This window comes from Curcuma longa, chromosome 16, assembly GCF_044706935.1.
Source record: "Curcuma longa cultivar G26 ecotype Majalengka, Jawa Barat chromosome 16, ITB_CL_G26_1.1, whole genome shotgun sequence".
NCBI classification, from domain to species: Eukaryota; Viridiplantae; Streptophyta; class Magnoliopsida; order Zingiberales; family Zingiberaceae; genus Curcuma; species Curcuma longa.
The window spans coordinates 8,180,754-8,197,990 of record NC_133876.1 but is presented as its reverse complement, the minus strand read 5'-3'; the positions used below and the strand labels follow the sequence as shown (position 1 = coordinate 8,197,990).

The 17,237-nt window shown below is 35.6% G+C and overlaps 2 protein-coding genes and 1 pseudogene across 2 annotated transcripts; 1 reads left to right on the top strand and 2 right to left on the bottom strand.

The window, feature by feature from the left end:
* Positions 1-5,560: 5,560 nt before the first annotated feature.
* LOC141848097 (uncharacterized) lies at positions 5,561-6,812 on the top strand. Its single transcript, XM_074736218.1, has one exon. The coding sequence runs from the start codon at positions 5,574-5,576 to the stop codon at positions 6,603-6,605; it is 1,032 nt and encodes a 343-aa protein (XP_074592319.1). The 5' UTR covers positions 5,561-5,573; the 3' UTR covers positions 6,606-6,812.
* A 2,741-nt stretch (positions 6,813-9,553) lies between these two features.
* On the bottom strand, positions 9,554-10,142 carry LOC141848001 (uncharacterized). Its single transcript, XM_074736115.1, has 3 exons — positions 9,893-10,142; positions 9,748-9,815; positions 9,554-9,670 (listed from the first exon to the last, which is right to left on the bottom strand). Exons 1-3 carry the CDS (start codon positions 10,140-10,142, stop codon positions 9,566-9,568), a joined length of 423 nt encoding a protein of 140 aa, XP_074592216.1. The 3' UTR covers positions 9,554-9,565.
* Positions 10,143-13,853: 3,711 nt separating this feature from the next.
* LOC141846998 (protein FAR1-RELATED SEQUENCE 5-like) lies at positions 13,854-17,237 on the bottom strand (annotated as a pseudogene).

Sequence of the window (17,237 nt, the reverse complement as noted above, 5' to 3'; positions counted from 1 at the left end):
TTCATAAGAAAACACTCTTTCTTTCAGCCTCATGTTAATTTAACCATTGGAGGGCACCGACAACGTCGACCCCCCATTGAAGGTATTGATCCGCAAATCAGAGACTCGCTCAAGTGCAGAACAAAGGGAGTGTTGGGATCTTATGTGAAAAATAGTAAATAAATGCAGCGAAAAAAAAATCCCTCCAAAGATCCATACGAATACAATATATATGTTTGATCCAGTTGTCACCTTTGTTGCGTAAACAGAACAATTTTGACAGCAACTTTGCATGATTTGGTAGATCTTAGCACAATCAAAATGGTCGCGCCTCTTCGATATCCATACAAACACGTCATTCCTTCGTCTCACAAACTCAGCCTTCAAAAAAAAGTCACATTTGTTGTGCTAGCAACTTAGATGATTTGGCCAAGAGGAGGAGAAGAAGAAGAGACTAGAAGTGATCCTCACGAAAATGTATTACCAAAAGACTTTTGTACTCATCCAATAAATATTTAAAAAAATTACTTTTTACTCTCTCATTAATGCTTCATTAATCTCTATTAATAGATATTAATCCTATTTAGTAGTTGAGTCTAATTCAGATTAGACTCAATCCAATACTTGGATTCATTTGAGTCTAACTCGATGAGTCTAATTCGGATTAGATTTAATCCTATAATCTTAGGGTCGATCATATTTTAATCAAATTAAAATAAACACATCTCCAAATTAACATGTTCTTTGTGTGTGATCAATAGGTTCTCGTAACATTGACAATACAAGCAATGAGTGACATCTAACAATGCATCATTGTTACCAAAGTGATGAGAATGTCGAGATCCGACTTAACCTTTTTGTGTCTATTATCTTGTATAACTTGGTCCTTACATCCTCGATATCTAGATTAATCCACGAGACATAGATCATGTTATCCCTTTATCAATCTTTATGTTTTTCTTGATCTCTAAATAGACTCACTTAACCAAATGAGTTCAATATCTCATATTGATTTATTTGAGTATGATTATGCATTTTAATAGTCATACCTAATCAAGAGGTCCACAGATATCACTTCTAGTATATGGAAGGGATAGATCTCATCTACATCACTTACATTCCTCCACATAACTTATTGTATATTCAATGATCGACTTTATAGTCACCTTGTTAATTACAAGTGACGTTGCCGATACTAAAATATATAACTCTTTATGTATGGAACTATAGTGACTTCATATCTAAGAACTATTTATATTAATAGTCACTATGAGAATGTTTATGATATCATATAACGATCCATGAAACATTCTCATGATAGGGTAATTCAATACATATTCTTTAATATATACTCATATCTCAACTTGATATCTTATATCCATGACTTATGAGATTAAGTCATCAGTTGACCTACATGCTAGTTTCAATGCATTAGTATTGTCCTTGTATATTAAAACTTGATTATGAATAATTAAGAGTAATGTTCAATATATATCTATAGTCTCCCACTTTCAATTTAATCAATTGATATGTTGTAGACTAAAACCTACTATCCTAAGATTCTAACACAGATCTTAAATAAATATAATAACCATACATTTTGTCTTTTATTAATGAACTATGATAAAAAAAAATTTCATTGTCAATCATCTCATAGTTGACTCAAAGGGCTAACACTAATATAAAACTCTACCGGTGTGAATCCAAAGAGGGAGATTTATACTACATCATTTCAAATTAAATACCCACAACACATGGGAAAGAAAATAACTAAGAAATAAAAAATAATCACCCGTGACTTCTCATCTTTCCAACTCCAACTTTTGTATTTTCAATGATTGCACATTCATGAAGGTCAAGCCAACTAGTAATGAATATATAACTAAAAAGGTATGGGGGAGACAATAGTTAGTCTACATCTCAAACAGGAAAATATTTTTTTATTGAATAGCTTGAACAAAATTTTCAAATTCTTACACAAACAATTGTGCATCGAAAAGTAACTAGGATTATTTTTCTTAAATCAATGTCGTGTATTCTAGCTACCTCCTCGTCGCAATAGTGTGGCTACAAGAGTCGTCATCCAAATAATGTTGCTTTGTTGAGAGAGAACTTTGATCATCTGTGGTCTCCAAAACTCTAGATTTTAGCTGTTGGATAATTTGCTTCAAATGAATCTACTCGGGAAGTAATATCAGTTAATGTAACTTGGAATTTAAAGCTTCTTACGAGAAAACTTCCATCTAGTGCCTAGAGGAAAAAAAATGAAAATTTGGAAGTCAGTCACTGTTTATCTACTTTTCGATTTGCAAATGGCACACATCAATCATACAAACACAATTATTTCTTTCAAAAAAATATTGTAAAGAAAATGTCAAGCAAGCTATAACTCGATAAATTAAATCGGTAATAGAGTATCCAAGCAAAAGGACATTGTAAATCAAGAATTAACATTAATGCAAAACATTATGGAGTGAGATCATTCCTCTACTAACAATGAATATCAAAGGAACGACAGAAAAGGGGAAACAATCAAGGAGATGTCAATTGTGAATCTGAAATTGGCTATAAATGTTTCTGTGAACACTTCTAGAACCGACATTGAAGATTTGAGCTGATAAGCTCCAACCTAGTTATGTAGATTTACCTGCTACTGCTCCATCTGAGACAAAAGATATCAGAAGAGGAAGAGAAGAAGTCTAGGGAAAAGGAGCGGAGTGAGGAAGATGACGGAGAGACCTCAATGCTGCGTGTAAAGGGATAAGGAATCTGAACATTTTATGGATTTACCGTACCTCTCCCACAAAGAAATAGCTGTTGGAGTTGGTGGTGGTGTATTTGAGCGCGGACAAAATAACAGTGTAATATAGAATTTTTCTCAAACATGATGCTCACAGAATTCGATGATAATCTCGAAATAAAGTATGGAATGTAATGCTTGTTTTTCTTTTTATACATAGTGAAGGGGTAGAAGAATTTCTTGGTTCAATCAAATCTCATCCATCCAACTTGAATTGGATGATCTAGATTAGATCCCTTCACAAGGAACATAATGTCCATTCCATGAAGGAATACAATGACTTTTCATTTGGATGCATCCTTTTAATTTGAATTGATGAGATTGATCTATCTGAAAATGCATTTATGTCCTCTCATTTGAATGATCCTGATTTGTCCATCTTAATTCAACGATCCAAATTAAATCATGTCACATATTAAGTGATAGATTTCTCATTCACATCGGTTGAAACTAATTTTCCAACAATAGCTCCATTCCCTTAGATGGTTTGTATTGGGTTCTCCACCTAACTGCAGAAAAATCACTCTTTCATCTTAGAGTTCCTTTGTGCGCGAGTTTAAAATATATATATCTTATTTTTTTCTCTCCTTTTTCCATCTATAGTTTTGAATTTCATAGGCAAGATAAAAAAAACTACATCTATTTTATTAGAACCTTTGATTTGATATTTTTTTTATTAATAATCAAAATAATATTTCACCTACCTCTAAGACAACGGTGTAATGGTACGACACTTCTACCGTTAATTAGATATTCATAAGTTGATTTCTAACTATAATATACTGTAGATTAATTTCTTTTACTTGAAAGACAACCTAGAATGTTGGTTGTGGAGTGACTGAGCTATTCGTGCTTCCAGATTTATTTTAATGATTGATGAAAAACTTTCATAGAACCGGATTTGTTACCTTTAAGATTAGTCAGTTTGAAATGACTGGATACCTGGATTATAACATACGTAAGATCCTATTCAATTCAAGTCAACATTGTATCAATAATTAATCATAGTTATTATAACATGTGAACGAGCCAACTCTAAAATGTTGGCTATGAAGTGACAGTTGTTTGCATTTCTCGATTTACCTTGGTGATCAGGGACGGAGTCAGGGGTGATGGCGGCGGTCACCCTCCCCCTCGCCCCCATCTTAATTTTTTAGTATAAAAGGTTTAGGGGTATAGAAATAGGGTGCAAATGGAGAGCGAAGGATGGACAACAATACAACCATGTTCCCTCAACGTAAACATACACTTTTCGCCCCTTAATATGGAATTCCTAGCCCTGTCCCTACTGTGTTTGATGAAAAACTTTCATAGGATCGAATTGATCATCTTAAAAAATAATCAATTCGAAAAATTAAATATCTGAATTATAACATACTATTCAATTTAAGTCAATATTATATCAATATTTAATAGTAGTTGATATAACACTAGAACGAATGAAAATTTTATTCAATTAAAATTAATACTATTAAATAACATGTTGGAGTAGTTATGAATCATAATTTATATAATAGTGCAATAGCTATGATTAATAATTACTATATATATATATATATATATATATATATACTACACGTCTTATAATATGCAACTATTCGCAATAGGGACATGTACTCGAAACATGAATAATAGTATTTTTAATTTATTTTATCTTTTTGAATTACGATTAAGTCATTTAAGATTTTTCTTAAGGATTAGGAGTTGGATTATAGTATTAAGTAAAAAAAATTTTAAAATAAAAAAAATTTAGTTACTCACGGGGTGTACTGGATAAGAAGTGTGCAATAATAATCCGGTATATCCCGTGAGCAATTAAATTTTTTTTATTTTGAAAATTTTGATGTGCTTAATACTATAACCCAACTCTTAAACCCTAAAAGAAAAATTTTAAATAACTTAATCGTAAATATAAAAAATAAAAAATAAAAAAAATTTACTATTCATATTTCGGGCCTTCAGAATCCCTTCGACACCCTGAATATTCTGTCGTGGATGAGTCGCCTAAGATATCAAATCTTTTTATATATACATAGTTCAATTTTTATACGTTGTAACAACGTCAAACTATCTCTGAGGGTGACCGAAAAATAATAAATCTCAGTTAGCCCCATTGACTATCTCTGGAGTGATAGGTCCGGTCTCAGGAAGTTCTCATAAACTGGGTAAATCGTTAGATAACAAATAGTAGAATGGATTTTATTTCGATGATTAAAAAAAGTATGTTCTTTTAGGTATTTTAATAAAAAAGATGCTCTTTTATTTATTTTTACTTAAATTTTATTGACTATGTTGTTATAATTTTAATCAAAATTATTCATATTTAATTAAAATTATTACACATTAACTATTATTATATTAAAAATATTATTTTCTTAATAAAAATAATTTAAATTTAATTAACATAACTTTACTTCAATAATATTATAGCAGTTTTTATTGACTAAAATTGTCACTAATAATTTTTAACATTGTAATATTTTGATATATGTCCTAAACTCTAAAATTGCTAAAGCAATATTTAAAAAAAGTATTTTTGGATGAAAAAAATAAGATAGTCTATTATTTTAGTTTTTTTTCTAAAATTATTATTTCTTATGATTTAAAAAAAGAGGAACTTTTGATCTCTGCCCTAGAAATAAAATTTATTTTGTTAAAATTAATTTGTGATTATTTAGCTAAATCGGTCTATTAATTGAGAAAGGTCTATTTATTGGTTCGACTCACCCAACTAAATGAAACGGTCCGGGTTGTGATTCATTGCGTCTAGTGTGAGCGTCGTCGACCGCAAACTATGGCCTCCTTTCCCACAGGCCTCCTCCCCCTCCTCCGCCGCCAGCGAGCCTTCGCTACCGCTGCCGCCTCTCGAGCAGTTGCCGTCTTTTGGGACCTGAACAACAAGCCTCCCAAATCCATCCATCCCTACGATGCAGCCGTCCGCCTCCACCTCGCTGCCGCCTCCTTCGGCCCCTTCCGCTTCTCCGTCGCCTACGCCGACCACCACGCCTTCCGCCACGTTCGCGCCCCCGTACGCTCTGCTCGTGCACCACGTCGGGCCGGTGATCGGCGTGAGGCCGCCGCCCCCTCCCCCGTCCGTTATCTCTGCCGCGTATGCGGTCGCCGCTTCTACGTTCACGCCAAGCTCGTCAACCACTTCCACCAGATCCACGAGACCGAGCAGGAGAAGCGCCTTCGACGAATTGAATCCGCCAAGGGAGGACGCAGAGTCCGGCTAGTGGGTGCGCTCTCGTTGAAAATGCAGAAGTATGAGAAGGCCGCGAAGGAGCTGTTGAACCCAGAAGCCGGATACCGCCTCGCCGATGAGTTACGCCGGGCAGGGGTGGTGGTCCGGACCGTGGAGGATATTCCGGTAACCGCCGATCGCGCGCTGAGGGATCATATGATGGAGACGATGGATCGGGGCAAGATTGGGTGCTTAATGCTAGTTTCGGATGACGCGGGGTTTCTCGGGGTGATAAGGGAGGCCAGGACGAGGTGCTTGAAGACGGTGGTGGTAGGCCACGAGGCCGACGGAGTGCTGAGGAGGTGCGCGGACGCTGCATTGTTGTGGAAGGACGTGGTTTCGGGCAAGGCAAAGAAGGCGGCGCCAACTACGGTGGGTAAGTGGGTAGATAAGGATTTGTTGAAGAAATTGGAGTGGAGATATGAACCAGAGAAAGAAGCGGTGGAGGAGGACGAGGAAAGCGATCTTCTTGATGATGATAGTGATGCTGGAGATGAGGAAGAGGATTGCTTGGCTGCCATGGGCAAGGGGCAAAAGAAGCCTTGGTGGAAATTGGACTCAGATTCCAGTGATCGACGTTAGTGATCATCTTGGGAAATTGAGAAGAGTTGATCCGAGAATTGCTGCTCTGTCATAGAATATGCAATTATCTGAAACTGTCCAAATGTGGAATGCTCTCCAGTTTTCTTGTTTATAATTGGTCCCAAATTATGAAATTTTGCCTCTGAATACCGTCCATGATGAAGGCACATATATCTGCAATGATCAGAATGGCGACTTATGTCCACAAACTTCTGCAAATAAGAATCCTGATTTTTTTTTCAGGTTTGTTCCTTGATTTCTTTTGATCTGCTAGGAATAAGTTTCAATGTTGTTTATTTAGGTTTTTCATTGTTGAATCTTCTAGCTATTGGCTTCATCCCCTTTATCTCTTCAGTTATTTTAAGGCAAATCTAAGATCAAATAACAAATGAATAACTAAGCAGTTGCAATAAAGGAGAAAGGGGGAAATGTTGGATTTCTAATATCTAGTAATTTTCCTCAGTACTCATTTAGTCTATGAGGCATTTTTAGGACTCTAAAGCATTGTTCTGTTTATATCCTTTGCATCATTAATCCGAAAGTCCTTACATTGAGTTGCTCACCATAATGTACAATGCCAATTTTCATTGCACATAAGATAACATGATATGTTGGTTATTTGGTTAGGCATAAGTTTAGTTATCCATCTTGCACATATGCATGCATTTGCAACAAGCATCTACCATTGATTCATCTGTCATAAAATGCATTTCGTAATTGGAATCATCTATCTAGGTTCTGTTGCCAGTAGTTTCTAGGCTTATACCAGAACTATTAGTGTATGCTCAGTTAGTTGTATTTCACATTTGCTTTTATCAATGCTTATCGGTGTTGAATTTGAAGAGTACTGGTCCAAGTAGGATGCTCAGTAGGGAGAGAAATACATTTAGACAGACTTCATTAGAATCACACGAGGTATTGAAACTTTGGTTAGCTATGGCACCAAGTATGTAAAAATTTGCTAAACAGTTCACATCAACAAGAAAGTCAGCTAGGTCATAATATCTGAAACGCTCAAGCTTCTTTGGAGGAATATGCTGATTATCATGACTATTATCTTTGTATACAATTACAAAGTCAAGAATCAAACAGTACATCCTTCTTCTAGCAGTTATACTTTCAAATCCTAATGTAGTATGAAATCTATTACTTAGTATCAGAGACCAGGCTAATAATTAATTCCTTGAGAAGTCCAATTTGAAAAGAGAAATACTAAGATATGACTTGTTGACTTACCTATCTATATATACTTAAAAGATACGTGCAAGAATTACCCTCTTATATTTGTGCTAACTAAGACCTTTAGCTGTATAATTAATAATAGGTTATACAACATTGTGTAATTCAAATATCAGATGCAGTCCATGTAAAATTATTTCAGTGTTTTTAACAAATTAAAAATACAAGTTATTGCTTCATGTTGGCTCTTAATTAAAATGTCATTATAAAGAATTTGATCCTGTAATTCTCTTCTTGGACATTTGGAGTTTTTTAAAGAACAAAAGATCCTATTCTTACCCTCCTACAATCTTAGCAATTTTTTATCTTGTTTCTTTACTAGTGTTCAAAAAAAAAAAATTTACACATTCTTCTAAAATTTCTAGATAGGATTGTGAATTTTTGTTGTTCAAATGAGTTATAAAATAGCAAATTTTTTATTACCAAAATAATATAACACAGATAGCTGTTATGTGGACAACCTAGTATTTATAGGGTTTAATTTTAGGAAGTCTATTTTACCATAAATATTAAGATTTTCTTTGGTATTTCTTTATGAATCTTAGTAGATATACTTGTGTTTAAAAATTTGAATATTTTATAACTGTTAAAATATAGTTTTATTTTGTTTTCCTGTATTTGATAACTACATGCAACATGCTGTCACAATTCGTTGATCTTCATGTATATTTTTTTGTAAAAAAATGATATGAGAACAAAGTAGTTCACCCAGAAATACATAAGTGAAATGAAGTGACCGACACCACATATGTTACACAGCAGAGCATTTGGTAAAACAAAAACCAAATTAATTAGATAGCGCCCAGTCTTAAATAATTAAGATATGTTGCCTGGTCATTCATTGTGGTGATTACCATGATTTTCTTTTTGTGGTATCACAAAGGATAATCTGAATCAACAATCAATTAATAATTCCATGTTTCTGAGTTCATCAAGAATTAACTGCTAACTTCGTGCCGTAAGTTTCATAGAATGAAGCTGCAAAGAGTCAAATATGATTCCCTTTCTCTTCATTGAGCAAGTTCCTACCCTATTATAAATTTGATTTTTGTTTTGATTTTGTGTTTGTGGAAGATGAGCCAACAACTCATGAGGAAATGGTCAAATGTTATGAGTGAGTTTGCTCCTATTGTTCATTTGATTTATACCTTGTGCATCTCAAAGGATGAGCCAATGCCTCATAATGAAGTGGTCGGATATGTCATTCTCATTGGAGCTTTTAGCACTCCATCAACAACCTATATATGTAGGTCACCTGGCATGTATATTTCTAGATTTTTACAATTTTCATAAGCAGATAAGACCTAACAGAACTAGTGCTGAAAAATCCTCTGGGGGTTGCGCACCAACTGCACATTGCATAACTGGTTTTTGCAGTTATATAAAATGCTTAAGGGCCCCTTGCAATTACTGTATAACTTGCTAATATGAGAGTTTGCACTTGTCTAATGATCTTTGTGTAGTAGTAGAATTCTGAGAACAGCTATTGCAAACTTTTAATGACAATATGAACTGAATACTAATGGTTCTTTCCTCAATTCAGGCTATGAAGATAATTTATTTTACACAACCTTCTCATTGGATTTTGTTAAAACAAATAGATAGTCTTGTGCAAGGACAAGTACAAGTTTTTCATACCCTTTTGCTAATATCATAAATTAATTTTAGGGAACGTTACAAGCTGAAGACTTCACACTCATAGAGAACTTCAAGTAGTAGAGTTAGCCTCCCAACTCGGAGATGCTCTGCAACGACGGCTGCCATGGGCGACCTCTGCTCACCATCTCTGCACTGTTCTTCTGCCGACTCCTCTCCTGCTTCATCACCTGCATCATGCATCACCACTAATGCATGTTACTCGAGCTATCTGTGAGATAAAGATTAGAAATGTTTGATTCATCACCTGCTGTGGATTCCCCTGCTTCTTCTTCACGTCCTCATTCTTCTTCACCCTCAGAGCCACTGCAACTTCTGATGCAAATCCTTCACCATAAGCTTACATTGATCCAAAAGCCAAACAGATGATCTAACAATGGAGTTTTGAAAACCTTGGAAAGTGATGAGGCGGTAGACATGACCGAGAAGGAGAACCTCCTTGGACTTGAGCAGCCTCACACGGGTGACCTTCATGGCGGTGGCGCCATCCTTCTCTGAGTAGGACAGGGTGACAAGAGCGACGTGGTGGCCTGGGTTGGCCTTCATGACGTCCGCGGCGCTCACTGGCCAGTAGAGTCGCTCCACCCTCCCGTCCCCGTGCTGGATCACCACTGCATCCAGTACTGCTTGGCAGTTCCCCATTCTTTCCTTGGCTTGGATTGAGATCTTCTGTCTCTGATGGGATTTGCAGAACCTGCCCTTCGTTCTTATAGCAGAGAAAGAGGGAGAATGCTTCTTTGGTGGAAGGGCTACCTTCCAAGTTCCAAGCTGTAAGATGTCCAGATGTTGCAGGTTTTGTTGAACTGTCTATGGATGCATCAGGTCGGGTATTTGCATCTTTAGGTACTATCTGAATCAGACTTAGAGTTCTAATTTGAAGAGGATAAACTAACACTATTTTTTCCTGAATATTTTCATTCTGTTTTAACTCATATCAAATCAATAAACTTAACCACTTGTGAAGTGTTCATCATCATAATCTACTGCAAAAGCATGCAGAACCAGGTTCTTGAGATTCTTCTTGTCATGGTAGTTTATGGATTGGAGGGGCCACACCACACTCCCAGAGAGTGGATAAGACACTGAACCAACAGGCGATGCTGAAACAACTGGTTGCTTCTTTAGTTCCTTTTCTTTATTCCTCTCCCTAACTCTCTGCGATCATGGCTCAATGTTGCCTAAAGGTGAGATTGCTTCTTGTTCTTATTCTCGTTCCTGTTTCATCGTATTGGTGATGTCTCTTGGTATGAAAATAGCAGCAAAAGAGGGAATTCCCAGTTGTTTCTCGTGTTTCATCTTTTGCTGCTGCTTCATCTGAAATGTAAGGGTCATCATCAGGTATGATTCCGATCTCATGCATGAGTAGGATTGGGGTTTATTGAAGTATGAGAAAGTGGTTGGCCTTTTGGGGAGAATATTGTTCAGACCGTGACGTAATGACAATGTTACCTTTGTTCCTATTACCTCACATCTTCCAAAGCAGGGGAGCATAGGATTTCGATCATGCCTGCTTTAACTTTGGATTAAGTTGGTACCGTTAATTAGTACTTAGTTTTGAGACTGTTTACTGGGACTAATTCTGCCAATGTTTTTCTTGTTTGCCTTCTATCACATGTTCCAGTTGGTTGACGAAAACAGTTATTGTATGTATCCTCTATCAGTTTTTTTTTTTAAAATAATTATTTTTTTTATATTTAATGGTAACTTTTATTAGCATGGAATAATTATTTAAAATATTTAATGTTTTAAATCTATTTTATACTTCGACTTGCACTTTTGAAAGGGCCTACTCAGTGGGTCATAGTGTCAGACTAGCCAATTAGGCCCAGTAAAGCGAGGCTAGTTGGGTCGAACATGTGTTCGGATCCTCTGTGCCATAAACTCTCTGAGTCCCTGTGCCACTCAGAAGCGACAAAATAGTGCACGCGGATTGCACGTGAGAATGCTTCGCCAAAAACCTTCATCCAAAATCTTCCCCCCGTTCCCAAAATCTCCGCTCCACGCTGATCTGCCGAATCCGCTCCATGCATTCCCAAAATCGCGTCGATCCTCGTTGCCGATCCTTCGCCTTCGTCACCGTAGGAAGACGTCGCCGCCGCCGCCTGATCTCTACGATCCTTCGCTCGCCTTCATCATCGCGGGAAGACGCTGCCCGATCTGTGCCAGGAAAGACGCTGCCGCCTCCTTCGCCTTCGTCGCCGCGGGAAGACAATTTTTTAGTCCTATCTGTGCCATCCGTTGCTTCGGGAAGCCATAGCCGCCGCGGGAAGCCTTCGTCTCCACCTTTCTTCCTCCTCCGACCAGTGGTCATCGGAGGAGTCGCCGCTTTTAAGCTTTTTCTATGAATATCCGAGGGACTAAAGGTAACTGAATCTTTCTAATTTTTTTCTCCATTTCCTCGTGGATGCATCATTAATGATTGTGTATTATATTGTTGATCTTTGTATGTATTGTAGCATTTGGATCTTTGTATGGATTGTATCATTTGAATCTTTGTTATTAATGTTATATGGATGTTGATATTGAAATGAATTTTGTTATTGATTGTGTATTATATTGTGGATGTGGATGTTAATATTTGCGACGATAGATTCTATATAATTTGTGAATCGATCCGGTTGGATCGATATCAAGTTCATCTTCAGAGAGAAAACTGTTGCGATCAGAAAAAATATCTAAGTTGAAAGAAGCTTTGGAAGAAATAAAACAACAATTAGAGGCTATCCAAATTAGTGATGAAGATTAAATATATTGTTTGAAGTTGTTATCTGAATTTTATTGTAAACTGTTTCTGAGATTCTGTTTGCACTGTTGCAGTATTATAGTGCATCCTTGTTTTCATAGTTAGAATACTGATTGTATAGTAGATTTGGGTTTAATTGAAGTGTCTTTGTCTCTATCATTTGATCAAGTGTGATTTGTTGTTAGATTTACAGCTATAGATTCAATATATTGTTTCTATCAAGCTTGTCGTTACTGGTGCATCAACCTCGCTTCTAATGAAAGAATGTTGTTGTCTCAACACTGGGCTGAGGGTTGCCTGACAGAGATCTTGGATTGCTCGGAAGTGAGGGTAATATTATGGGCATGCTCTTGTTTTTAAACCTACTCATCAGTTAGATCATGTGTTCTTGATAACTTACCTCAATATCACAAGCATGAATGCAATCTTTTTAACACTTCTTGTACAGTTGAACAAAGATGCTGAAAGTCAAGCCATAAGTGATGGGAATGGCAAGGATGGCAAGGAGAAACCCAAAGATTCGTCACAAGATGGTTCCAAGGAAATCAAACCTTCAGATGATGCTACCGACAATCTGCCTGAAGGAAAATGATGCATCATAGATGAGACTTCGGAGTTGCTATAAGCATTTGCAATTGCAAGGGATGAAGTGAAGTTGCATCAACTCTAAATGGAAAAGGATTGTTGTGTATGAGAGAAACTGTATCAACTCTAAATGGAAAAGGATTGTTGTGTAGGAGAGAAACTGTTTTTTTTTTTAATCCACAACAGGAATGTTGTTATCCTTAAAATATTTTGTTTTCCTGTACTTTCTTCCTTGCCTCTTGTGTTTGATAAATGTTGTTTGGCAGTTTAACTTTCTGGGACAGTGATACCATAGTTTACTTAGTAATAGCTGAATATTACAAGTCAAATTATGTAGATGTTCAATGGGGGAAATTTTTTGCTCTTTTAATATCATTTTAAATCGTAGCCTTCTTCAGAAATTTTCTGAAGTTACTTCTAAATATCTTTAAAGTATTTATCTAAATGTCCCACAAAAGAAAAACAGTAAAACCACCGTAAAATATAAAAAATCAATCTCAAGGTTTCTTGAAATTTTTGCATATATAAAAGTAACTCTAGACCTTATGACATGGAGACACAAAATACCAAACTAAAAATTAACTATATCTACCAACTTTAAGAGCAAACCATGAGAATCTATGACAAGAATCATGTATTTAGCCAATTTGATGCAGCATTATCAATTGCTAAAGAAAAGAGTGGATCATAAGTAAAAAAGTAGATATATTACAATGTATGAACCATTTCATAACCACATTTGAAACAGTAAAAAAAAACTTCAATATGTAGGAGAAATATAAAAATGTTGGATCAGTTGCACCATCCTTGTAGTATGCAAAGACAAGGCTTCCGTCGACATGCATGCTCTCACCCACAAAATTGTCAAAGAGAAAATTTTAGGATTAACATACGCAGGTAGTTTTCCACTAATATTGTGTTAAAAAAGTAAGGAAAATAAATTAAAGTTAACATGCATTAAAATTGTCAAACGAAGAAAATTTTGAAGAAAAGAGTAGCAGGACCTCAAGAACTACCTCAAAAACTTATTGCTTCCCCATAAATTTTCCATGCTTGAACTTTCCTTGGCCGATTCTGTGGGAATACATTCCATGCCCCTGATATCCTCCTGTTTCCAAAACACAATATACTCACATGTAAACATTATATCACTTATAAACTTGATATGTGAATGCTGGTTATAAGGAATGAGACTCACCGTGGTATCCAGGATACCCAAAGAGTGGATGTCCAGAAGGTGGATGTCCAGCTGGGGGATATCCGATAAATGGATATCCTACTGGGGGATATCCCGACGGTGGGTATCCAGCAAGTGGATATCCTGATGGAGGAAAAAATCCAGCAGGCGGCATCCAGCAGGTGGTATCCGACGGGTGGTATCCGGAAGGTGGATATCTTCCCTATAAAAAGAGGGAGGTGATAACTTAGTGTGAGAAACAAAGAGTTATAATCAAAAATCATTTGCAAGATATTGTAAATAGGAAGAAGCATATTATAATATGTTACAAGTGATCATCATATTATCTTACTTGCTCTTTGCTTAATATGTTGTCCGAAGATGAGATAGTTGCCTGAAATTCTGTCGCTGAGGAAGTTGCTTAACAATAATCAATATCAAAATTAGTTTGCGATAGTTACTTGAATTTATTAATAAATATATAATTTTAAAATGTGAAAACATGAGTGAATGTTATAACATTAGTGAACCTGAGATAATTGAGTTTCGACCATTCTCAAATCTTCAACAAAGCTACCAAGTGTTTGCATATGATTTGTAGGCTAAAACAATAAAATATAATCTTAGATAGTGTAACATAATTAATTTAGTTTAACATACAAAAAATAATTCTTAACTTTATTGATCATCCGTTGACCTTCTTCATTGGGCATGGTAGATAAACTTTCATAATGCTCTTCTATACCCTATTAAAAAAAATCTGAACTGATTAAAGTCTGTATGATTATTAGATGTTATACCAAATAAAAAATTTAAGTATTAGTAAAGATGATACCTGAACCGCTGGAGTTTGCTTTGTTTTACTTGTCACTTTCTTTTTCTTAGAAATATGTTCTAGGCCCCATTTCAATCTCTTTCCTGAAACTGTTTTCTTCTTGGGTTTAATTCCTTTGATTGCAGGATTGTTTCGGGCGCCAATTGGATACTCTGTTTCATTCAATTGCCTTGAGTCATCTAGAGATTGAACCAATTGATCAGCTTCTTGGCTCACTTTTGATTTTTAGACATTTGATTCATTAACTAGTAGCTTATCATCCACCATTTTACATAAGCTCAACATAACATCTTTGACAAACAAATGAGTGTCATCCCTTTCTGCAGCCTTGGTAACCAACTGAATAGATAACCCACACAAATCTCTATATCGCATATTGTGAAGGAGTTTTGGATCCAAACTATCTTTGTTCACAATTGTATCATTAACTTCAAAGTATCCACCTTTTGCTTTTCGTGTCCACCTTTTCAAAATATACTCACTTGGAATATTCATGATATTGTTAAGTGTGAATATTTTCAAAATATGAGCACACAAAATTTCAGCAAATTCATATTTTCTACAGCTACAATGACATTGAATTTTTTCATTTGATGAATCAAGTGTAACTATATGATGGTACTTTTTTTTGTGTGAAGTAACTCTATATGTTGCATGTGATCCAACATTCTCATACATTTCTGCAATAGAATCATGAGATTTGCACCACTCTTGTTCAAAACACTTGTATACCTCAGGAGTATAAGTACGACTCGCATGCTTTAATATTTCAATTGGAAACATTAAGCATGGAACACTTGAATTTGATTTAAAATCGGCCTTTAACTCATCATATCGGCGATCATCAAGTAATCTTTGGAAGTGCTTGAAAAAGTCCAAAAACTTATGCTGATAAGTGACATACCTTTTCACCATACTATTCATGCTCTCACTTCTTTGGGTTGTAGTCATATCAGCACAAAACATTTGTCGTCCATAAACTAAAGCCCATTTTTCCTTTATGTGAAACAAACGTCTCAACTAATCATTATCTTCAAATGTATACTTAGTTAACATCATGTTCCAAGCTGAAATAAATTCTTCCTCTTCATCAAAATCATATATACACGAGGCAAAATCTTTAGCAAACTCTTTGAACTCAGAAAAAACACCACTCAAATGTATTGCAGCATTTTGATAAATGTGCCAAATACACAAACGGTGATGTGTTTCAGGCCATCTGGAAGCTAAAGCTCTTGCCATTGCTGCATCTTGATCTGTAAGAATGGTTGTTGGTTTTTTTCCAGACATAGCTCTAACAAATGTATCAAACAACCACTCAAATGTTAAAGCAGTTTCATCATATAATAATGCTGCACCAAAAATTCTGGATTGCTTATGATGATTAACACCTACAAATAATGCAATCGGACGACCTTCATTGTTCTTTCTGTAAGTGGTGTCAAAGCAAACAACATCTCCAAAATTGCCATAATCTGCTCTCATCTTAGCATCAGACCAAAATATATTAGTAATCAAATCATCTTCATCCACTTGAATAGCATTAAAAAAATTAGGATCATCAAGCTGCATTTTCTGCAAATATTCAAGTATACCTCCTGTATCCCCTACCCTCATATTTCTTGTTCTTTTGGATCGCAAGTAGTTTTTATAATCATCAGAAATAAAATCTAAATACTCCCTCCCACCTACTTGTCTAGCCATAAGATCATGAGATGCTTTTGGGGGGATTCCCACATCACTAGCCATCTCAATTTGTATTGCAGCAGAAGAAGATATATTCCTATGACATCTGTAGAGATGTGTTTTGTTTGGACTTGAAAGATAATGATTATGCTCTTTAACAAATTGAACCACAAAAAACTTGGTAGTATTCCGACAACTAACCTTCATTTTAGCATTACAACCAAACCTTGTTTCAGGACGACTTTGTTTCACATAAATATTTCGTTTGTCCTTTCCCCTTTTACCTTGTGCACTACAACAAAACACTCTATCAACTAATTTCCCGGATTGATCAGTATGTCTTTTAGCCCTTCTTATGCCAAATCCAACTTGTTTAGCATATTTCAAGTAAAATTCATACGCTTCCTCTTCTATTAGAAATTCTATACCCAATTTTGGCATTGATTCTTCTGGAATAACTGAGTGAGAAATCACTGTATTATCTCCAATATTCGATCCTTTAGATTCAATCAAATAATAGAAACACATTAATCACCAATGCATGTATTCAATCAAACTATTCAATATAATTCCAATAAGATTATTAATACCTTGAATATGAATGGGACGTTCTTCATGTGCTTCAAAAATCAAACCGCCTTCATTTTCTTCAGAATCATCTTCACTTGACTCAAAATTCAATCGACGACAACTAGTAGAGTCACCCTCCAT

Coding starts and splice junctions, on each gene's coding strand:
- LOC141848097 (XM_074736218.1), top strand. CDS start 5,574: ATGGCCTCCTTTCCCACAGGCCTCCTCCCCCTCCTCCGCCGCCAGCGA.
- LOC141848001 (XM_074736115.1), bottom strand. CDS start 10,142: ATGGGGAACTGCCAAGCAGTACTGGATGCAGTGGTGATCCAGCACGGG. Junction 9,816..9,892: donor CCGCCTCATCACTTTCCAAG/GTTTTCAAAACT, acceptor GATTTGCATCAG/AAGTTGCAGTGGCTCTGAGG. Junction 9,671..9,747: donor AGCAGGGGAATCCACAGCAG/GTGATGAATCAA, acceptor TGCATGATGCAG/GTGATGAAGCAGGAGAGGAG.